This window comes from Tiliqua scincoides, chromosome 3 (assembly GCF_035046505.1).
Source record: "Tiliqua scincoides isolate rTilSci1 chromosome 3, rTilSci1.hap2, whole genome shotgun sequence".
In the NCBI taxonomy this organism is placed as follows: domain Eukaryota; kingdom Metazoa; phylum Chordata; class Lepidosauria; order Squamata; family Scincidae; genus Tiliqua; species Tiliqua scincoides.
In genome coordinates this window covers 69,665,905-69,689,862 of record NC_089823.1, presented here as the reverse complement: position 1 = coordinate 69,689,862, position 23,958 = coordinate 69,665,905, and the positions used below count along the sequence as shown (strand labels likewise).

Sequence of the window (23,958 nt, the reverse complement as noted above, 5' to 3'; positions counted from 1 at the left end):
AATCCAGTAGATGAGGGTAAACAAACTAAAGCTCAACCCAGACAAGAGGGAAATATTAATGATGGGATGTCTGATTGATCTGAAAGTTGGGAGTTGCCCTATACTCAATGAGGTTGAGCAGCCTTCTAGAGCAGCCATTTTCAATCACTGTGCCATGGCACATTGGTGTGCCATGAATGGTCTCCAGGTATGCTGTGGGAATCTGGGAGAGGGTCACTTATTATTAAGGCCATTGGGGATGTGAGCCCTGTATTGGCAGCACAGTGTGTCCTGTCAGTTGTCAAAAAACTGATGGTGTGCCTTGACCATTTTAGTGCCACACCAGTGTGCTGTGAGATGAAAAAGGTTGAAAATCACTGCACTAGAGAAGCAGGCTAGAGGTGCTTCTTGGCCTGGCTGCCCTCCTCCTGGACTCCCAGATGGTGACCTTTAGTTTGGTGCACCACTCCAACAGAATATGTGATACATGCTCCAAAAAGGCATGTTATGAAGAGCAGCTTCAGTAGCAAGGACATATGAATTGGACATATAGGACATATGAATTGAAGTTACCCTATAAATTCATTCAAAACTCAGCAGCCTGCTTGCGAGTGTGTATGAACCAATGACACATCACAGAAGCAATGAAAGAATAAAATCTGAAGAAAAGGGAGCTAAGAAGTATGGCAGAGAAAATTGTTTTCCTGAAGCAGAAGAGAACATTTCCTTACTGTGCTGCGAATTCAGTGGTTTTCTTCCACTCTACCACTTTTATCAGCAGCAGTACTTGTAAAGGAAAAAAGTATAGGAACAAGAATACCTACAGCTCACACTAGAGGGTGTAGCCTTTCATTATCACCCATAGTTAGCTGGTTGCAGTATGCTCAGTGAGTAGTACTCATGAGATGAGCTGTTTGCCCTCAAAGGATCAGTGAGTTTGGCCTAATACCAGAGGAAAGGGAGCTGCTCTTGAGAAGACTTCCTCTAAAAAGTATCTGTTCCCAGATTGGCAGGTAATGACAATCTGGTTGCTATGGGTTTATAGCAATTGGGTTTATAACAATTCAACTCTATAAGAAGTTAGTCTTCAGTACTCGCCGAAATGCACAGAACAAGAGACAGAATCATGTCACAGTAACCTGAGTTCAGGTCTGAACAAAGCTTGAAATTTCAGTGTCTCATCCATACTCCAAAGTTGACAAAACTGGAGATCTTGAAGATTTAAGTCCACTACCACAAACAGTTAAGAGGAAACAGAAACAGTTAAGTGGTGCTCCTCTTATATTTAGTTGGGAGAAGATAATTGTTTCCATTCACCCCACAATGTTTTTTCCAGTGGCTGCTGGTGTTTTTTTTGCATAGGATTGTAAGCCCTTTTGGGACAGAGAACCATTTATTTTGTTGTGTTCTAGCAGCAGATGCACTTTATGGCATCCTAAATTATGGAAGCTTGCACAGCCTTGCATTTCCAGGCAGCTGCTGCAGATGCCATGCATGGCCAGCAGCGACCCCACTGTTATCGGCGAATTGGGAGGAGGGAAAGGGGGTGTATATATCATGGCATGAGCTACTTATGTTAGGATGCTATCCCCTTCAGATCCTCCCGCCATGACCCTTTTGTCTCCTTGGACTTGCGCTAGAACTGGTGCAGGTCCAAGGAACCCACCGGCAATCAAAGGGCTTACAGAGGAGTAAAGGAAAATATTTTCCCTTATTATTTAAAAACATACATCACCAATGTGCATCATATCACTAATCACCAATTACCCTGAAGAGTAATGCCCAATCATCTCAGTAGGTCTTTCTTCTGAGTAAGGATGACTTAGGACCCAATCCTATTTAATTTTCCAGTATCAATACTGCTGCGCCAATGAAGTAGGCATAACATCCTGTGGTAGGGAGGCAGTCACAGAAGCCTGCTCAAGGTATGGGCAACGTTTGTTCCCTTGTCTTGGGGCTGCAGTTGCAGTGATGCTGGAAAGTTGGAAAGGATTGGGCCCTAAGTCATTAAAAAGTAGGTAAAAAATTGTCTTTCACTTATGTGTAAAGCACATAATACCCTATTATTGGAAACAGAAGATCATTGCATCATCTTGCCATACTCCCTCATCACTGCATTTCCTTTAAAAAGGAACCAACCTCAAAGGGAAACAGAAAAAATCACTGCACACCAGTGAATAATACCAAGACTCCTCTTACTGTACATATGCACACTTCAGCCCTTGAAATTTATTCTAGAATGAAAAATGGTAGCAAGTTGACTTGCAAGTCAGATCAAGTCTCTAAACAGCCTGATTCCTACACAAGCTGTGAGGGAGGTGTTTATAGTTTGTTCCAGATTAAGGCTACAAATCCTATCCGCACTTACCTGGGAGTCCCATTTATTATAATAGGACTTACTTCTGGGTAGACATGTATCGATTGGGCTCTCATACAGCATAGCCCCAAATCAACATCAACAAACAGAAATCTGAATGGAAACAGAAGCTCCCTAAGTCTGAGATGCAGAAAGAAAACCAAACCACATTGAGATCCCACTGTCCATTCCCCAAACCAGCCTCCTCATCATGATCTCAGGACTTTTGCATGAACAATAAAATGATCATAGTCTGAAACACTTTTTAAGATGAATAGCCATTTTACACTGTATTTCACTTGTCTTTACAAAGTTCTTGGTTTGTTTTTTACTAATTTATTATTTATTTGATTTGTCTTTCTGTAAACTGTCCTGAAACTTTTGGGGTGAAAGACAACATACAAATTATATACCCACTCACCCACCACTCAATGAAGACCATTAGAATGCTCATTTTTACTGAACTGAAGCAGAGAGGGAGTAATTCTCCCAAGGCCACCCAGGGAGACTGGAACTGAACAAGAATTTGAACTCAGCAGCCTGTAATCCACCTGACCATGCAGGCATCAGACAAAATGTTTGGTCCAAAGGAGTAAATAAAGGACCCTTTATCATAAGCTCTTCTTGTAATTATTTGATCATTTTGGTTGACCTTGTTTGCATATTTTCCAACTCCCACAAATGTTCTTCTTGAGTTCTGACAACTAGAACTATACACAGTATTCCAGATGTGCACACCAACCATTTGTAGAGTGGCAACATATCCACAGTCTTATTCTCGATCCCTCTCCTAATGACCCCAACATGGTATTTGCCTTCTTCACCACTGTCGCCTACTGGGTCAATGTTTTCATTTAGCTATCCAGCACAAGCAAAAGACCACTTTCCTTGTTTGCTCAGATGCTATCAGTTGGAATGATGAAGTTGGAATTTTTTGCCACAATGTGCCTCAATTCACACTTATGTATACAGAACTACATTTGCTCTTTGGTCATCCATTTATCAACTTGTGAGAACTCACAGAGCATTTCAGTGTCTGCTTTGAAGAGTCTGGTATCATCTGCAAATGTGGTCACCTCACAGTTTACTCCAAACTGCAGATCATTTATGAGCAAGTTAAAAAGCACTGGTTACAAGACTGATCCTTGGGGGACATAAGAACAGCCCCGCTGGATCAGGCCATAGGCCCATCTAGTCCAGCTTCCTGTATCTCAGTGGCCCACCAAATGAACCAATTAGAAATCCATAAAAGAATCTGTTGTTTTATTCAAAGACTATTAATGGCCCAATCCTATCTAAAGGAAACACTGGCAGAACTATTATTCCACCAGCACAGGCTACCACAAAGCAGCCATAAAGCACTTTGCACCACTATCAGCTGGCACAATGGGAGGAAGGCCAGAGCCTTCCCGTGCACACGGGTAGACAATGAAAGGCCCGCCAGAACAAGTAAGCCCAGCGTAGGGGGTGGAATGGCCAGAGTGGGGAATGAGAGGAATGGGAAGGAGATCAGGTGGGGGATGGGCAGATCAGGCTCAGGAGGGGTGGGTTTGGTGGGGACACATGCCAAATCCAAGCACTCTTCCAAGGCCTGATCCATCTACATGGAACTAGGCAGACGTACACTAGCAATATCGCTGGTGCAGGTCTGAGTTGTCCCACAGCAGTTGATGGGGCTTACTCTGGGGTAAGGGGACACCAAGGAAACCTCCAGCAGCCAAATATCCCCCCAAGGCAGTGGTTTTCAAACTCTCATAGAGAGTTTGAGCCACTGTAAGTGCTTGCAGGGGCAGGGGGGAGGCAGCAGGGGTGGGTGGAAGGCAGCGGCATGATCCCCAGGATCGCGCTAAGGCGGAAGTGGAACGCGATTGCTCCGCTTTCACTGCTGCGGGAGCCCTGCCAAAGGTTGCACCAGGCTCCCTGCACTCCAGGGAGGCTGCAGGAGACTTGGGTAAGTGCACCCAAGCCCCTGCAGCCCCCTGAGCGGCGCGATCCTGGGGATTGTGCCGCTGCCTCCAGGCTGCCCCCACCCCTTAAGGGGGCAGAGGCCAGGGCCCACAGGCTTTGAAAAGCCCTACCCCAAGGGATGCAGCAGAATCTGTACCAGTGCTGCTGCATTGCTGCAAAGGGATTTAGATAGGATTGGGCTGTAAGTTTTCTCAAGAACCTCTGAGAAAGGATTTTGTCAAATACTTTTTGAAAGTCCAAGCATACAATGTCAACAAGATTGCCTGCCTCTCTGCCTGTTGACGATCTCAAAGAACTTGAGGTTAGTGAGGCAGGACTTTTTTTTTTGTTGGCAACCTTCAGTCTTGAAAGACTATGGTATTGCGCTCTGAATGGTGGTTCTGGCCCAGCGTCTAGTGTGGCTGAAAAGGCCGATCTGGGAGTGACAATCCCTTCCACACTGGGAGCAAGTATAGTGTGTCCCTGGTCTGTCTCCGTGGCTATGGGCCTTCTTTCTTTGCCTCAGTCTGTTGGCCAAGTGTCTCTTCAGACTGGGAAAGGCCATGCTGCACAGCCTGCCTCCAAGCAGAACGCTCAGAGGCTAAGGTTTCCCATCTGTTGAGGACTTACTTTTGCAAAAACCATGCCGATTCTCCTGTAGTAAGGCTTGTTCTTCTATTTGCTTGATCTGTAATCACGCTTTCCACAGTTTACCCAGAATGGATGTTAAGCCGAACAGCCTGTAATTTCCTGGTCAAACTCAGCCCCAGATGATTTTTTAAATATCAGTGTTACACTCCCTACCTTCCCATCCTCTGGCATGGAAGCTTAAAGGACAATTTACATATTTTTGTTAGGTCAGCAATTTCACATCTGAGTTCCTTACAAATCCCTTGGTGAATGCCATCTGGACACAACAATTTGTTAATTTTGAATCTATCAATATGCTCAAGGATCTTGGCCTCTAACATTTCAATTTAGTCCCAGTCTTCAGAATTTCTGTAGGCTGTTCAGGCACAGATATCTACCCTATGGCTTCAGTAGTAAAGACAGAGATGAATCATTTATTCAGCTGCACTACAATCTCCATACCCTCAGTAACCTTCCTTCTGATTCCCTCTTTAACTGACAGTCCAACCACCTCCCTGCTTTTGATGTATTTAAAGTTTTTATTGTTTGCCTTGGTTTTTTTAGCCATGTGTTCCTCATATTCTTTTTTCCTCTTTGTTCTCCTAATATGGGCAAGACTTCCCATTTTCTAAAAAAGACTTGGTCCCTCTGACAGTATCTTTGACTCCACTTGACTAGTGCTCCAATAGTGAGCTCTGTGGTCACTATTCCCCAACAGTTCAGCACATCTTGCACTGAGTCCTGGGTACCACAAATGATTAAGGGTCGCCTCATTTCTGGATGGTTCCAAGACCAACTGTTCTAGAGCAGTCAGTGAGGGTATCTAGAAATGTTCTCTTTGATATGACCTGAACATGAATTTACCCAGTCTATGCCAGGGTAACTGAGTTGAACACTTTTTCCTCTGGTCTCCTCTGCTCTGGATACCTCCCCAATTTGTTTTGCCAGACCAAGGTCACCCTTAGCGTTTTGGCCACAACAGCAGTAACATGTCTCCAGTATGACAAAAATGGAGGTCCTTGTATTTCCACCCACAATTATTCTGCAGAAACATTGGCTACCCCTAAGCCAGTGATTTTCAACCTTCTTCATCTCACAGCACACTGACAAGGTGCTCAAATTATCAAGGCACACCATCAGTTTTTAGACAACTGACAAGGTGCACCATGTTGATGGTGAGCAGCTCACATCCCCCAACGGCACTGTTAATAAATGACCCTCTCCCAAACACCCACAGCACACTTGCGGACCATTCGTGGCACACAGTGTACCGTGGCAGGCTGATTGAAATGGCTGCCCTAAGTGTTCTTGTTAGTTGGATTCTGTCTGATCTGACACAGAGGCACACCACCCCGAATAACCCTCCCTGTCCTTTCCACAGAGTGTATCCTGAACTTAAAGTATCCCACTGGTTCTCCTTTCCCCCAGGTCTCCAGTATGCCTACTGTAACTATACCTGTGCACTCTGGTCCCCCTTAAGGACACTTTCCACAAGGCTTGGTCCCTTTGCGGGTGCAATCCGCCTGCCACACCAAGGGCTGCTGGCCCAGAAGGTCCCACCGGCTGCGTTCTCGGCTCCCACAGCTACGGGACACGCGTGGGCTGCCCACGAGAGCAAGGCGCGCGGGCTCCGAAAGCGCTTTTCCCCGGAGGGCTCCCACCCAGGCCAGAGCGTGGCAAGCCCCCAGGAAGAGAGGAGCCTGCACTTTCCAGCCGCCCTCCTCATTCAATCAAGCCACCCTTGCAGACTTGCGGAAAGCTTGGAGCTGCCTCCAGGGGGCTGCGGTGGGAGAACAGCTGCTGCCTTTCCTGCTCGGCTCCTTCCAGCGCTCCGGGAGCGTCGCCCCCTCCTCCACGAACCCGGCAGGCGGCTGCCCCGCCACTGCCCTCGCCTCTGCACACCCCCTTGGCCGCCTTGCCCGCAGCCCCTACCTTGGAACGCGAAGCCCAGGCGCGCGCCCACCGCCAGCAGGAGGGCTAGGCAGACGCAGGCGCCCCTCATGTCGTCCCCCTGGAATCTGAGGCCGGAGGGGAGGGGGGCACCGAGCCGGCTGCGGGGCTCCCCTCGGAAACTCCTCCCCCTGCTGCTGCTGGCGCTGGAGCGCTCCCTGCACCGCAGCCTCCCTTCCCTTCCCCGCCCCGCCCCCCTGGCGCAGGGCGCCGAGTGGAACTGCAGGCTGCTCCAGGAGTCTGCGGTGGCCCTGCTGGGTGCCTGCGGAGCGAGCAGGCGCGCAGCCCCCTCTCCTCCGGCGCCCTCCCACCGCTGTGGAGTGGGCTTCAGGCCACGCTTCCTGGGATCAGCTCCACTGGCTGTCATGGGACTTACTTCTGAGGAGACGTGCCTAGGCGAGGGCTGCGAGGCTGCAGTGCTAGCCACACTTTCCTGGGAGCAAGCTCCATTGACTGGCATGGGACTTACTTCTGAGGAGACAGACAGAGGCTTAGGCTGCCAGTTGCTCGTTCTGGGAAGTCTGAAAGGTGTTTTGTGCCCACGCCGCGCAGTTCGCAAACTCTTGCTCCTAACTGAAGGACACGCATGCATGCATGCATACACACACACACTCGCAGAGCATACCCCGCCCCACTTCATGCTCCCTCCAGCAGGGCGCACGTGCCTGCGCTGGGCCGTGGGGAGGACAGGAGGCCACTGCAGGGAATGTGCAAGACAAGTCAGAACTTGCCGCAATAGGTGAGCGCTCCTGTGCTGGACTGCACCAGGGAGTGGAGCCTCGAAAGGGCTGGTAAGGGGAAGACGCGTCTCATCACAAGTGTCTTGAAAACCTCTGCACTTACACCCATGTAAGTGTGGATAGGATTGCAGCCTGAGCACATGCACCCGCCTTGCTACACCTTTTTGGTTTCCCCACCTGTCAACCCCCCCAAGACCCCCTTTTCTGTCCTCTAGGGGCAAACCCTGTCTTTCAAGGCCTCAGAAAGTGCCCTTGGGGAGAGGATCACTCTCCACCCCCAGTGTCTCCTTCTGGGCAGATGCCCAGCCAGAAACTCCTTTCTCCTGTTGGCCTCAGGTGTTTATATATCCTCCATGATTAATGGGCAGACTTGCCTCTTCCCAATCTTAATAACCCTCCCTCTCTTCTCCTATTTCTCTCCTACACTTCCTCTGTCAACAGTGCCCCTCTGTGCTGGCAGCAGTTGCCCATTCCCACTGTCTGCCTGGCGTTGCAAGCTCTGTTCCTGCAGGGGCACTCCACATGGCCAGCAGCTGTCTCATCTGGCTGCCTCTTCTGAACAACATGTTTGCCTACCACATTGGCCTCAGTGTTAGTGTTTCCAGCAGCTGTGATGGAAAGGCTGCTCAGCTCTTCCCTGTGTGAGATAGGCTGGGCCCATGCTGACCGCCACTTGCTGGCTCACACCTACCCATCACCCTGTTGGAGGTCATTGTGCTGACCCCCTTCACCCCCTGCGTAAGTTCATCCCAGGACATTTGTGGTGCTACTATTCATTCAAATCCCTCCTCAAAATCCCCTTTTCCCATGTGGTCTTTTGCCGTGTCCTCTTAATGCTTCTTCCCAACTGTAACCAAGACATAATTTCCACATTCTTCTCCCACTCCATTGTTTCTTACTATCTGCATTTGATTGTAGGCTCTGTGGGAGCAGGGCCCTGTGTTATCCATCACTTCTTACAGCACCAGATGTGCTGATGGTATAATAAAAATATTGTCATGCATACTACCCCAGTGGTGCTGTGACTAAAATCTCCACATCACTTCAAAGCAAAACATGTAATAATTAATATAACTGTATTTTTTGTATTTTTTTGCAAATTATGCAAAAAAAATTGTATGCAAATAGAATTGTATGCAAATACAAATAGAAATGGCATTTCCCCTGCAAGGGAAGTACATACTGTGAAAAAAGATTTGTGGCTTCTCCCCAGCTACTGCATTGATTGCATATTAAAATGCTAGCTTGGAAATTCATGCAAATGATGTTATAAAATGACAGCATGACCAAAATATAAAGAACCACTCCCAATAGGAGGAAATAATCTACATGAGATAGTGAGTCTAGCTGGTAAGAATCCTGCAGGAAAAATAAAGTTAAATGGATTTTTAAAGAAGTGGATGCTAGCCAAGTCTTGGAAACTGAGGTAAAGCAGATACCCGGGCTCAGACTGCAGAATGTGTAAAGTGAAAAGCGGAGGAGGTGTTGTTAAATCCTCACAATATATTGGTGAGGTCATTTTTTTTTTGTAGGTGACAGTCCAATGATTCAAAACAGTGTTACAATCAGTAATAGTTGAATGTTACCTTTGTAATGAAAATTGTGTAGCTGTCTTGGCAGTCTTCATTGCTGAGGGGGGAAAATGAGATCTAGAAAGCAATGAACCATTCAGTTCTCTTCCCGTTGCCTAACATCAATTGCATGGCAACTAGCTATGGGTGGAAACCAGTGGTATAGTGGTAAATTTCAACAGACAGGAGCTCATCATAGCATCCCACCCATTCACACCTTATTAAGACTACACCAACTTTAAATTTATGACAATTTAAAAGTCTTTATTAGTATGTTTTCCTGCCGCTTTTTATTTGGAAAATTATACTTCCTTAAATATCTGATTCCTTTCATCCCAGACTGTTGGAGTGAGTTGGGGTAGGTTTAAAACATATATAAAGATTGAAAAACAGTGTTCTGAAGTTCCAAATAAACATAAAACGTCTATTAGATTGCTAACCTATACATCTTTTCTCAGAAGTCCCACTGTATTCGATAGGGCTTACTTGAAAGGTAAATTTGCATAGAATTGTAGCCTTAGGGCACAAGCCTAACAAGCCTACTTAGAAGTAAGTCCTATTTTGTTCAATGGGGCTTACTCTCAGGAAAATGTGGTTAGGATTGCAGCCTTACAGTCCAATTCTATGCTGACCTGGGCTGACCACAGTGCAGAGCGCTCAGTTGACAGCCATTTGGGGAGTGTTGCCACAAGAGATAGTAGTGCTCCCAGGATGTCACTAGACCTCATTGTACCCACCAAAACAGGAAAGGCAGTGGTGGGAAAGAACAGGGAGGCTGCGGAAGGGGATGGATCTGATGGTGATGGCGCATACCAGAACCTATCCCCTCATGTTGCAGTCTCCCCATCCCTTTCTCACCTTGCACTTACAGAGCTGGTGTAAGTCCAACAAGATCCATTGTAAAGCAGGATGTTTACAGAAGAGTAGGGGATTTAAATCTCCTTTCCCCTCTGAAGCCTCCTGATCTCCCTCCCTCCTGCTGGATACAGTGCACTCCTTTTCAGTGCAGCTACACCAGCACCAAGGGGGAAAGGTGGGCTTGGGCTCTTAACGTAACATGAGCTTCATATTGTCTGCCAGATAGCCTGTGAAAAGACAGCGGACAAGGCATCAATATATACCTCTAGGCAAATTTGCCTCCTGCTGAAACTGATATTGCTTATCCTCTTAGGGCCCAATCCTATCCAACTTTCCAGTGCCAATGCAGCCATGCCAACAGGGCTGCATTGCAGCTGCATCAGTGCTGGAAAGTTAGATAGGATTGGGTGCTAAGATTCAAAGGCAGTATCTTAGTGGTCCCATGGATGATGTCACCATTCTTGCTATGGGAGAAGCCAGCTCGGCCCCAATCCCTCTCATTATACATATTTATTAACTCATAATTAAATTGTGCTAAATTACCTTGTTGAAGAGACATGGCACTTTCAATGCTTATGAATTTTATTACTACTTTCAAAAGTTGAATGAATATTTTATATAAACATTCTTCTGGTTGTCTTGTTGAATCAAATAAAGAAAATATTTACAATGTTTATTTATATAGATTCAAAACAAATTTGTTTAGAAAAAATTATAAAATGCCTTGATCCAACTTCTGATGTACAAAAATATATTTTTTATTACAACACTGAAAAGTTAAGGCCACAACACTTCAGTAAGACTGCGATAACCATATCTGTTGAAGTATCTAACATTATGAATACAAATAAATACTACGAAGTTGGTCCACAACAAAGGTAAATCAATCCAAAAAATGCTAATTTTACAAAAAAAAAATCCATCACAATAATCATTACATGCCATTATTGTTTTCAAGTATAAACTCCAGTAACTGCTTGCAATTTTTCATTTATAACATCACATGTATGCAAGCATCATTTGCTTCAGTATTAAAGTATGACACAGGTAGAAGACGCTTTTCTGCCCTCATCTGCTGGTGGTGGTTCCTTTTGATTTTCCCGAGTGTTATTCTCATTTTCATCTTTAGAACGTTCTTCAGGTCCACCTACTTGCTTGGCAGTCGCCTGTTCACTCTGAGGTAGTTTTTCATGTCTGTTTTCATCACAGCTGTGCGCATTCTTCTGCTTTGAGGACTTTAATCTAAAGAGAGAAAACTAAACAGGCATACACAAAAAGTTATTATGGACTCTAAAAACTGAAGATTGTTATATACACTAGTTAAAAAGAAAAAAAAGGCTTTGTTTCATTACCAAAAAAGCACATAAATACAGAAAGATGAATTTCTCAGAATTGTCCCATTGTGTTCAACAGGGCTTACTTCCAATAAAGTGTACTTGGCTTGGAGTCTTAAAGACATTTAACTGTGCACTGAACCGCAGCCAATAGAACCAGGATAAAGGAGTAACAATCCCAATTAATGAATGTAACATAGTATGATGTAATTGTATCATAACTGATAACAGATGTTTGCTTACAACATACAAGCAGATTGTGGAAAAAAAATTATACTTACAGAATGGTAATATATACATAGCAAGGCATTCTACACTGAGACAGAAGAATATATTCAGTGTGTAGAAAACATTACATTTATCCAATCAAAGAAATGATGACCATTATTTTTCAGACAGCAAGACTGAGTAACTTCTGCCCTATCTGGAAGTAACGTGATGTCAAACATTGTGTTAAATTTAATAGAGATTTGTGAGGGTGACGGTAATGCATAGATGACACGACTAGGCCACAAACCCCAAAGTAAATGCTTACCTCTAAAAGCATACATTTGAAAAATGAGCTTTTCCTATGATTGGTTGTGCTTCCAGACACGACTGATCTGAAGAAAATGCAATCTTGCCTGGTTTCAATCCAGTTGTGAGCATGGATAATAATTCTTAGGGCACAATCCTCCTCCAGCGCAGGATAGGGGCCATAAGTGGTTCAGCCAGAGGCAAGGGGAAACATTTCCCCTTACCTCCGGGTAAGGGCCGCTGGCCCCTATGGGTCTCCTTGGACTTGCGCCACCTCTTGAGATGGCACAAGTCCAAGGAGAGTGAAGCAGCTTGGAGCCGCTCCGTTCTCCCCTGGAACAGGGGTTGGGATCTGGCATAAAAGATCACAGTAGATATTCACCTAGAAGTCGAGAAATTTCTGCCAATAAATCAAATGTAAATCATCTCCTTGCCTTATCTGTGGTTCACTGGGGGTTAGGGCTACTCATGCAGGCAGGAGAAACCCCCAGAAGAGAGTAAGAGGACAATGCAGAGATAATTAAGGGCTATTTGTCTCCAGGGCAACTAGAGCATTAGTCTCTGCAAGCTGCAGCCAAAGGTAAGCCTTTCACTCCTTTCTCCTGAGAAAAATGTAAGCCAGGGCTCAAGGCTTCCATTTAAATCAAGCAAGCCTCGTTCTCTTTCGAAGGATCACATGCAACCCTTCTGCACCATTCTGCAAATGTTTTGCAAAACATTTTGCACCATTTAAAAAAACATTTTGCAAATTTTGCATTTTGCACCATTTTGCAAATGTCTGGTATAGGTCTGGTTTTTAAAACACCAGGATGTAATCCTCACTTCCATCTAAAACAAAGTTCCAGGCTACAATTCAGTGCACCATTACTTAAGAATAACACCCATGGAAAGCAACTGGTCTACTTCTGAGTAAATCAGGTTGCAACTTTGTGTAGCTGCTCATGCTCAGTCCTTGTTGCTTGTCTCTCAGCTGTGAACTAAATTGCACATTCCCAGTTATGTGTTACATGTTACATGGTGAGCCTCTGGCTTAACACACCAGGCACCTTAAAGAAGGATTTGATTAATGGTTCTACTGGTAAGTTGTTTACAGTGCACTTACTCTGATAGTGTTTACAAAAAGATTGTGAATACCAGAATTTAAAAAGTTAATGAATAAAAATGTATCTTTTACTATTTTTTAAATAAATTAGAGACTGTCCAGTTCTCAGGTAACAATTACTGGTATGTAATTTTTCAGGATCTGGCCTCAAGTGGGTAAAATCAGACAAGATTATAGTCAAGCACCCCCCCCCCTAAGTTTTGTAAACCACCCTCCCCCTCCACGACTTATTCAAAGGGTCAAAGAAAACTCCATGATTTTGGTTCAAGATCTGCCCTTGACCTATCTGTGAAATTGACTTATTATAGATCTTTTATATATATACACTGCTGACATAACTTATAGTGTGTTATAGTGTGACAAAACATACAGTTTTGAGTACATCCTAATCACTAACCATCATAGTTTATACTGCACATGTCTTGAGTCTATGGTACTCCCCCATCTCTGTCTGTACTGCAGTCAGTGGATGGCAATTACAGGATTAGAATGCGTGCTGGGAAGCATAACTGTTGAGTTCTTCATGCCCCATAATTTCTACTATTACAGAGAGATATTCTCGTAATTATATTTCAGAAGTAAGCCTCCAAAAAAGAAAAGAAAAGATAGAAAGGAAGTGAGAGGAACAGTTCTTAACATGTTTTCCTGTATACTACCTTCTTTTTTGTTAAATTATGTTGGATTAAACTTCAATTTCTTACCCTTTTTGTCCTCCCCAGTGATCTTCCAGATGTTCTGTTATCATAAGTATCTGTAGTTGCTCCTGAAGAATCATTTGTGGCATGTACCTCAGGATTCTCACTCTCTAAAAAAAACATATTAGCCATGGATTTTAGAAACCCTTATTCAATCACAGCCCTAAAGCCACAAGCCCTTCATCTTACATGTATAGGTTAACATGATAGTTAGGCTGAAACTATATAACCAAACCTCAAACATTTTAGTTTTATTTAGCTCATATCTATTTTTACTTTTTTACTGAATTCCAGATGCTTACGATAGAAGAATGGGTTTAATAATTGGCATTTAAAATGTTTTGACTAAAAGTCTCACAGGCAACAGAAAGCAAATAATGCTCTATATCAAAGCAAGAAAAAGGCAAATATAACCTATTGATTCTGTAAGGTTTCCTAAGATTTCTGAGCTGTCTTGCATCAGAGAATTTTATCTTGTATTACTAAAAGCACCTCCACAAAGAAAAGTCCTCTGGCTCTCTTTCAGTGCATATGTGGGCAAACAAATAGTGATTCTGGATAAAGGAGGCACCTATTCCCCAGCAACATTCCTGAAAGTGATAAATTAGTTGTACAGGCTGGACATTTCCTGCAAGAATCCTCCTGTCTCAAGCCTGCATGGGCAGGGGTTCCATATATGAACCTGCTTTAGAACTCTGTCATTTTACCATAGATTTTATGTATAATTCCAAGCTTTCTGTAGGTTGGTCAAGCAACATCTCTAGTGCAGCATACCTTCCATTCCTTTGCAAAGACATTCAGAACCACAACCAAGAGACAATGCTATTTATTTAGTTTCATATACATCAATGAAAGACCTTGATTTATAAGTGGCAAATAGCAAGATTGCTAATCTATCAGGAAGAATAGTGGAACTGGTGACAAAATTGCCTCCTGACATTGAAGTCACCAGAACTAGGTGGAGGCAGCAGGTTTTACCTTAGTTGTGTCCCTGAATGAAGATTGTTACTTTCTCCCATGGAAGTCAATATAGTACATCATTCCAACAGGCAATTCACTATTCTTCTAAACCTTTCATTTTGTAGCATCTCATCAATTGCTAACAGGCAGTCTCAAGGCATTTACTAGTCTGGCATGGATGCGCAAATTCCTTGGAAAGACCAGCATCAACTGCATGCTGGCTGACTGCACAAGAACATCAGTTTGCATCCCCTTTGCTCTGTTGCACCAGCTGTGCCTTTAAACACCAGCGTTTTGGAAGACTTCCAATTCTGAAAACGGACACTTCTCTAGTGTAAGAATCCCACTGTTACAATCCAGCAATGCAATGATTTCTATCTGCATGCTAAGAAACTCCAGCAATACCTGCATGGTCAGTGTAGTACTGAAGTCTTTGGTATTTGTTACCAACCAAACTTTGAGAAGATAGACTTGAGGGCTGGAATCAAAGCCCTCAAAGGTCACATTAAGATCAGTATTTCTTCTTCTAGTCTTCAGTCCCTTTGACTCAAGGGTTTAATTTAAGCCTATTACCATGATTGTGTTCTACCTTTGTTTTAACCTGCAAACCTAAAAAGAGCCACCAATATTTCTTTCATTACTACAAGTACCTAAAATGACAACCAGAAGACAATTATACTATATTGCTCTTTTTTAACATTTGAAAAAAAATTACAACATTGCAGAAACAGACAAGATTCAAAACAACTCTACTATATTTAGAGAAAACTTCCTGAAGCTGACCTGGAACTTTATACACTTAATACAGTTGGCATTAACAGTGTTTTGTCTCTTTCTAGTTTAAAATTGGCAGAGTTCAGTTATTTTTCTAGCTAACACAAAGCAGACCACAATGACAACGTGGCAAAGGCAGAGGGGCATGTGGCTATTCAGCAGTTACTGTAAAATTAAGGGTACATCTGAGACCCTCTGGGGAAAAAAAGTCTAGCAATCCTAACCAGCAAGGACTTTCTTCTTCAATGCATTAAAAAAAAAAAGCTTCCTTCTCTACAAAAGCTTTCTTTTTTCTTCTTACAAATAGCCCCAGGACTTTGCAGAAAATGCAGCCCAGTTCTAGTTGCATTTGGCACATTGACTGTAAATGCCAGTGTTGTGTAGTAATTGCCACCCATCTATTTCCATTAGATTTCTTATGGCAAGAAGCTGAAGCTCGAACCCACTGAAGATAATATCAGTCTTCCTTCTGATTTCATTGTAGTCATGATATAGACTGGCAGGTTTCAGTCTTCAGTTTCAAACACCATAGCATGTTTGGTTATTGCGGAATATAACAATGTCGGAAGTTTTGACTCCTGCATGGGAATTTCCATTATTTTATGTAATGTCTATATTTTCTATGTATATGTTTTCCTGCCTTGTGCCAATTGGTCCAATTTTGTATCTGTGTTGACTGACAGTTCTGTGAGCTTATGCAGAAGTTATTTTTCTCTACCTCTGCCAGGAGATTTTATCAGCCATCTATAAGAGGTTCTCCTTTTTACTTTCATATTATTTACATTAAGGTCATAGTAAACTGGTATTTTTAATGTGTAAACAATATTCAAATTCATTTTTTAAAAACACAAGAAAACAGCACACCTTCTCACAAGGCCAACACAACACAGAGAGGTGGTTGTAGCTCAACAGTAGAGCACTTGATTTTTATGTAGAAAGTATCCGGTTCAGTCCTTAGCATCTCCTGGGAAGGACCAATGGGCTGGGAAGGACCCCTGCCTAAAACTCTGGGAGTCACTGCCGATCAGCACAGACAATGCTGAACTAGGCAGACCAGTGGTCCAACTCAGTAGGAGACAGCTTCATATGTTCATTTCATAACATAACATATTTCCCATATTAAGAAGGGTGATAAATTATCTTAAAAAGCTGGATTGTACAATTAGCCTATATTTAGCAAACTGAGATTCAACAAGGATTTGTTAGTCCCAACTTATTAATAATAATACTGAACAATTATATTGTGCTTTCTGTGTACAAATCAGTTAACATATATTACTTACCTTTACAAGGTTGTTGTAAAAACAACATCAAGGTAAGTATTACTGACCCTTTATTGCAACTGGGGAGGTTAGGTAAAGAGAGTAACAGCTCAATCCTATGCATCTCTACTCTGAAGTAAGTCCCATTATAGGCAACGGGGCTTACTCCCAGGTAAGTGTGGACAGGATTGCCTACCTTTCCTAAAGCCACCTACTGAGTTTCTGGCAAAGGGAAACTTTCAAACCAGGCAAAGGTTTCTTTCAAACCAGGAAAGTTCGCTATACTACACCAACTTTCATGTAGTGTAGTGCCTGTCACTGAATTTGTACTGATTTCAGCATGGGATACCATAATGAATACCTGCTGATGAGACCCATAAAATATTACAGCCAGTGATATCTGAATGTGTTGTAATCTCTCCACCTATCTGAATGTGACACTACTAGCACAAAGCTATTATTTCATGGGAAATCTCTGTAGCTGAACTGGAGCCACATAAGCTTTGGTGACTGTGGTTAAGGTATCAGTTATAGATCCAGGAAAAGGTAAGATTATCTTAGAAAAGGAGAGTGCTGCTCTGAACAGAAGCCTGCAGTATTCAGTGTTTCTAGAAACAAAATTCTGTTAGATAAAAGTTTAAAAGTAGATTAGCACATTAGTTCCCACCTTGCCGAGTTGTTTCATCGTCTGGAGCAGCCTCTTCTTTCTAGAAATCAAGAATACAAGAAACTATAACCTTTCATATAGGATTCATAGAAAATGTTTAATTGTGACATTTTTAAAAATTCAAAAGGAATAAAGTTAACATCAATTTGTTTAACTGTAGCATCATTTAAGCTGCAACCCTAAGGAGTAGGTCTCATTGAACACCATGGAATGTACTTTTCCAAAACATTCTTAGGATTGCATAGTACATAGGCATGTCCCTGTATTCGGGGGGGAGGGGGGTTTGATCTGAACCCCCTCCCCCATGGATTGCTGAATCCTCAGATACAGGGGGATGTCCCCTCACCCCCCAAAAACATGCAGAGCTTCCCAGGGCCTCACAACTCTTTACAATGATTCTCAAATTTTTGAACAGTGGGACCCACTTTCTAGAATGACAGTCTGTCGGGAAGTTATGCCATTAACCTGAAAGTGACCTCATGGTCAGAAGTGACATCATCAACTTATACTTCAAACCTAAGCTGCAATCAGCCAAAGGTTCCATTACACAGCACACTTGTGCTGTCATTTTGCATAGGTCAAAGCAGTACACTGACTTTGTTCCTTCTCCAACCACACAGCCCTCCCCCCTTTCCAGCATCCCACCTTCCCACCTATTCAGGACAAAACGCCAGGCCTCTCTCCCATTAGGAGCCCGCCCTGCTCTGCAGCCCTGTACCCTGTATTTTCAATGGCAGCTGAGCTAGGTGCCACGTGACCCATCTGAAATTGGCTCGCAACCCACCTAGTGGGTCCCAACCCACAGTTTGAGAAACACTACTTTATACATCAATAAAAATGTCATTTCTGGTTTTATGATAAAACTAGAAGTATTTTTTTCCACCCTTATAGTCATTCTGAGGCCTACAGAGACCATGAGTGGATGCAGGTGGCCTCCGCTGGGTTCAGAAGACCCTCCAGCGGCAAGGCTCCCCCTCACTTCCGGAGGGGGTATGGGACAGGGGGACTGCAGACCCGATCCTCAGTCAACTGAAACTGTGGATACAGGCTCTGCTGATATGGAAGTGCCAAATCCACAAACTTATATAGAGCCAGTTGTTCATTACTATAGTAAATAGCTACTAAATTAAAGTGGAAAATGTCATATTACCAAATTTTTCAAATAAATTAAAACAGAGGGATTCTAGTGACAAAAATCTATTCTAGACCTCTTTCATAGTGGTACCTATGTTGCTTCATCAGCATATCACAGCAGGTCCCGATTTACATAAACCTTGTGTAATTTTGACTTTTTTAAGCCTTGATACAGGCCTCAGATCAGAATGCAGCTTCTTTCTACAGACCTCGCCCCTCCCTCTGTGGGATCTTTAAACAAAGCATGAAATGCAGTGTGCTCCACATTTCCTCCTTTGTTTGAAGGACATGTGCAGAGGAAGGGACAGGTAGGAGGCTAGCTCAGTTTATGGAGGACTGAAGGGAGGCAGTTGGTGCTGCTCCCCCCTAATCTGCCCCCAATGACAATGCTTTCTGTACTTACATGAGTTGGGGGCTTGTAGTAGTAGCAGTGGCAGCAGAAATATATCTCCCTGTGTTCCTCATTTCCCTCTTTGTTCCAGTGCTGTGTGAACTGGGAAAGGGATTCTGACTTGCATAAAAATCAAATTATAGAAGGTTGTCTGGAATGGAGCACTTATGTAAATTGGGGAGTGCCAGTATCTGAATTGCAGAATAATGCAAATCTATAGCTCAGCTCTGGATTGTGATTAACAGGACACTAGGTAACACAAGATATACCACTGCATTCTTAAGAAATACAAGCAAATAAGAAAATAAGCAAATAATTACCTCAATGGTTTCTGGAGCCAGCTGATGAGCTTCCCCTCTTGCCAATGATTTACTGCTCTGTCCTGCATCTTCAGGTGCTTGATCATTATTATGTTCTGCTGCTGCATCTTGTTCTTCTTCGTCTGATTCCTCTTTTTCATCATAGTCTTCATCATCTTCATTGCCACCATCACTTTCTTCCTCTTCAGATGATTGCTGATCCTGTGATATAATTGAAAGCAAATGTTTTATAGCCTAGATAATGTAGAACCTTGCAAACCCATATCAGCTATTTACCCTGCTCAGAAACAGATATCCATCATTTAGATTTTTTTTTTCTTAAGAATATAAGAGCTTCATTTACAGAGAGTTCTGGGACCTCATACAGTGGATGCATTGCAAAATTGTCTTAATTACCTCAACAGATTGGCTAGATAGAAGTTGAATTCCAGCTCTGACCAGATAGTCAAATGTTTCTGTCCTTGGTTGATTTTTTAAAATCTTCTTTCCTGATTATATTCTATATAATAATTCTTTATTTCAAAAGAATTTTAATTTCTCAAATATCAAAATAATGTTCATCTCTCTCTCTCTCTCAAATGTGCAAGTCATTCAGATCAGGCTCATTTTCTATGAAAGCACAGCAGTTACTGTAAATTAAATACTTTCCAATTCTGTGACTGCTAAGATACAATGAAGTCAGTATGAGACTATAGCCATTCTCAGACCAGCAATAATACAAAGGGGTTTCGGCTAATTTATAGCTATCAGCATGAAGACATGTTGGGGAAATAATTGAATGAAAAAAATGCATTTTGATGCACAAGAAACTTGCAAAAAAATCCACAAACATATCATTAACACTATATTCTGCAGTTACAGCAATTCTGCTAAAATTATGTCCAAGGTGGCAAAGGCACAACAGCAGAATGTCTGCAGATGTAATTAACGGTGGCAGTCCTAGCCTGTGCTGGAACAGGCAAGACAAGAGGCTTGCGCTGTATCCAGTGCAGGATAGGGGCCATAAGCGGCTCAGCCAGAGGCAAGGTTAAACATTTCTCCTTACCTCCGGGTAAGGGCCACTGGCCCTTATGGGTCTCCTCGGACTTACGCCACCTCTTGAGGTAGTGCAAGTCCAAGGAGAGCGGAGCAGAGTGACTTGGAGCAGCTTCATTCTTACCAGAAATGGGTTGGAATCCAGTATAACTGCTGGATCCCAGCCCCGCCTCCCTCTCCCTGCCCCCAGGGCTGCCCAACACCCACCCTCCACCCACCCAGGAATGCTTTCCTCCCACCTCTTCCCCGCCCCCCTGCCTTGTGTCAGTGCAGCCATGCTGAGGCAAGGCACTTGGAGGAAGCTGGCACGGAGGCTTGCATCAGCCTCTGCAGGCCAGCGCTTCTCTGAGCACCAGCCTGGCTTTCTCCCGAGGAGGCACAAACATGCTTTATGGCACATTTGCGACCCTCCTGGGCTGGCACAAGGGACTTGCGCCAACCCAAGTCAAGGGCTGGATTGCGCTCTAAGACTAAGTTTGTCTGAGTGTGTAAAATTTAAGACATTGAGATTGAAACATTTTCATGAGCATTCTCCTTGAGAATATGATATAGATCTTGTTTACAAAAATCCCATCTGTATGTCTGCTGATACATAAATATTTGGGCTATCTCTCATAAAACTGAGATGATAAACTACATAATGTACTAATAAAGTACACTAAAGTTGGTACAATAAACCAACAAAATAGGTTAACTTGTGTTGGCAGAACTAAAGTAGCAACTTCATATAAATGATTATTATAGGGCACCATAATTATTTTAAGAAACATGCATTGACTATTTTGAGTTGAGAAACACTTGTTTTTGATAACTGTCCTTATTTGCAATTGTATTCTGTGTTAAATTCTTTTGCCTTTTAGCTAAAAAAAGATTGATATTAACAACCTTTTCAGTGACTATCATACTTGACTTCAAAATAGATTATTTATGATGCATGTATAAATGCTAGAGAATTCCAAAGTATGTACAGTATGTATGTATTTTATGTGAAAGATTTATTCACCAGGGAGTTACTTAAGGGACTCCCATCATATTCATCTAAAGAAATATATCCTGCTTTTGAACAAAATGGTCCCCAGGGGAGCTTACATTAACAGCCCAACAAAACCCAGTAGCCCCTTAGTCTTCCACTCACTTCTCCAGTTGGAGCAGAGTCCTTTTCCAAGCAGGAAGTGCAGCTGCTTCACTCTCTGATCAATGGTGAGGACCCAGTTGCTCTTCCCCTTGCAATGGTGTTCATTCTGAGAGGCAGGGGGTGAAATCTTCCAGGGATCTTACAGCCCAATCCTATGGTTCCCAGTGACCACAGCTTCAGTGATGCCAAAATGGCAACCGCCGGATCCTGTGGGTACTGGGACACTGCTGGAGGTCTCCTTGGGGGAAGGAGGCATTTTCTCCCTTACCCCAGATAGACAGCAGCCGGCGGCAACGGGTCTCCTCGACTCTGCACCCACATTTGAACAGGCGTAGAGCTGAGGTGTCCCGTTTCAGGCTGCCCAGACCAGGAGGGAAGATAGGATACTGCAGCAGAGCCTTCCACTGTCTCCAAAATCCTCCCAGGCCAGTTCCTCTCCCCTCCCTGGAACGCCTCACTCCCACCCTGAAAGCCCTTACCACTGCCTGGAGCTCTTATTTTGCACTGGCCCGTACTGGTGCTGACCCAGTAAAGTGCTGGAGGCCCCCCAGATTGGGCCCTTAGTCCTCTGGCTGACAGCAGCAATTGCCTCTACTGACTTCTCCAGTCTTTACTGGGGAAGTACAGTTGGTCTACAACTCATACATAATTGAGCTGCCTGAATTCAAGTATATCAACACACACACCCCTAAAAAGACAGAGAAAAACAACAGTTTAAACAGTAAGGGCGATTCCTCCTGCCATTCAACTTATTCCATTTATGTTCTGGAGTGAGCCTGAAATAGGAGAAAGAAGCTGCTGTTCCCTCAGTTGTCCGATTTCCTAGTTTCATATTGTGCTGTCAGTTGCTAAAGAGATAGTACATATTTGTTGGATTTAAGGGAGATTCATCTATACATGACTTTGGTTTTATGCGCTGACCTCAGAATGTAACCTTGTGTACGATGCGGGTCAACTATATGTGGCAGCACTGATATTTGAAATGATGCTGTCGACTGTCAGTCAGTAACTATCTGTTAATGCACTTTAAAACTCCACTTGCCCCCCTGGAAATCTGATCCAGAAATCTGATCAAATCTGATCTCAAATGCTCAGGAAAGTTCCTCCCAGGCCTTTGCATCCTGCCCTTTATTTCCAATGTCTTTCCAGATGCCTGAGCCCTTCAGGTTGCATGAGAAGTAGTAGAAAAAGATCCCCACCTCAGCAGCAATAGAATGCCCAAAGTTAACTAGGCACCGCAAATCATCTGCCTTTTAACACACACTTTCAATTATAATAAATCAAATGGCATAGTTACAGAAGGCAAAACATTTAGATGGGAGAGAGAAACAACATGGAACACATTCACAAGAAATAGGAACACAAGTTTCTAGTATACTCTATACACTATGACTAGAGGTACTAAATTACCTTTGGTGTGCCACATCCTGGAAAGTCAAGTCCTTCCTGTTATGGTCACAGCACATGTCTAAAGTTGATCCTTATGAAAAAACCAATATTTCCTCCAAACCTTTGTCATTATTTAAGCAGAAGTCTCAAAATAGCCTTTTTCCCCTCCCACCCCTGCTTCCGGATTGTCTCACAAGGCCTCTTTGTCTTATCCAGGAAACCTCTTCTATTTATTCACATCAAGGCAAAATAAAGCCAGACTTGTGTGTTGAGTGGCAGAGGAACTTCTCAGATGAAAGGGAGATCGTTTGAAACCAATCACTGGCTTGCTTGGTAAGTAATAATGCTAGTCCATGACATTTGGCTGCCTGAAGTAGAGCAACAAATCCCTTTCCTCTCCTTTCCTCTTTTTCCCCTCCCTTTCCTCTCCTTTCTCTTTTTTTCCCTATTAAAATCACACGCTAATTCCTTTCTTCTTTCAAATCTCTGCCCCCCTCCCCCATTTTCTAATAAGAAGGGAAAAGGAAAAGTGATGTGGTGCTAATTTGCCTTCTTTCTTCTACAGGTCATCTGCGCAACATGAGAGTGGGCTACCACGTTGTCCCTCAGAACTGGTCCACAATCTGATGCCTGAAGTGACCTGCTTCATGTAGGGCGATCCTGGATGACCACGCGGAATGGCGCCTTTTAGCACACATGCACACACACATTCCTTCCTAGTCCCTGCTTTCCCTCTAGGGTTCAGTACTCTCCTGGGAGGGCTGTTTTTTTCCCAGATGGCCATTATCTACTTGGTTTTGATAGCCTGAGAGGCCGAATAAAAAATACCAAAGGTTTTTCCTTGTACCAGCAACTGCATGAGGAAAAAACCTAAATAGTTTGTATCTGCTGCCACCATCCCAGGCTATAGAGATCAGGCAGAGGAGGGTCATCTGGGAAAACTTCCCTCCCAGGAGAACCGTGAACTCCAGAGGTACTGATTAAAAATCAAACCCACAGTAGCATCTCCGAGGCAGAGACATGACAATTCACTGAATTATCCATGTACATGGACCAGACAGACAAAGAGCAAAATTAAACTAGTTTATTAAAAGTAAAAAGGGGGGGCAGAGATTAAACAATATGGGCAAAAAAGTGAGTAGTAAAAGTACAAGCAGGCTGACAGAAAATGCCCGAGCTTGGCTGGAAAACATAAAAGTTTTTCTCAAATGGA

At 43.4% G+C, this 23,958-nt stretch overlaps 2 protein-coding genes across 6 annotated transcripts in view; both read right to left on the bottom strand.

The window, feature by feature from the left end:
- Positions 1-7,006, bottom strand: part of SRPX (sushi repeat containing protein X-linked) — a 52,835-nt gene extending 45,829 nt beyond the window's left edge. For all 3 annotated transcript variants that reach the window (XM_066620874.1, XM_066620876.1, XM_066620875.1), the window contains exon 1: positions 6,845-7,006. In XM_066620874.1, the coding sequence (XP_066476971.1) occupies positions 6,845-6,914 (70 nt within the window). In that variant the 5' untranslated portion in view covers positions 6,915-7,006. The remainder of the gene's footprint in view (positions 1-6,844) is intronic.
- Positions 7,007-10,670: 3,664 nt separating this feature from the next.
- RPGR (retinitis pigmentosa GTPase regulator) overlaps positions 10,671-23,958 on the bottom strand; it is a 51,113-nt gene continuing 37,825 nt past the window's right edge. For all 3 annotated transcript variants that reach the window (XM_066619796.1, XM_066619795.1, XM_066619797.1), the window contains 4 exons: positions 19,187-19,387; positions 17,342-17,381; positions 13,685-13,788; positions 10,671-11,287 (listed from right to left, as the gene is read on the bottom strand). In XM_066619796.1, coding sequence (XP_066475893.1) covers positions 11,063-11,287; positions 13,685-13,788; positions 17,342-17,381; positions 19,187-19,387 — 570 coding nt within the window. In that variant the 3' untranslated portion in view covers positions 10,671-11,062. The remainder of the gene's footprint in view (positions 11,288-13,684; positions 13,789-17,341; positions 17,382-19,186; positions 19,388-23,958) is intronic.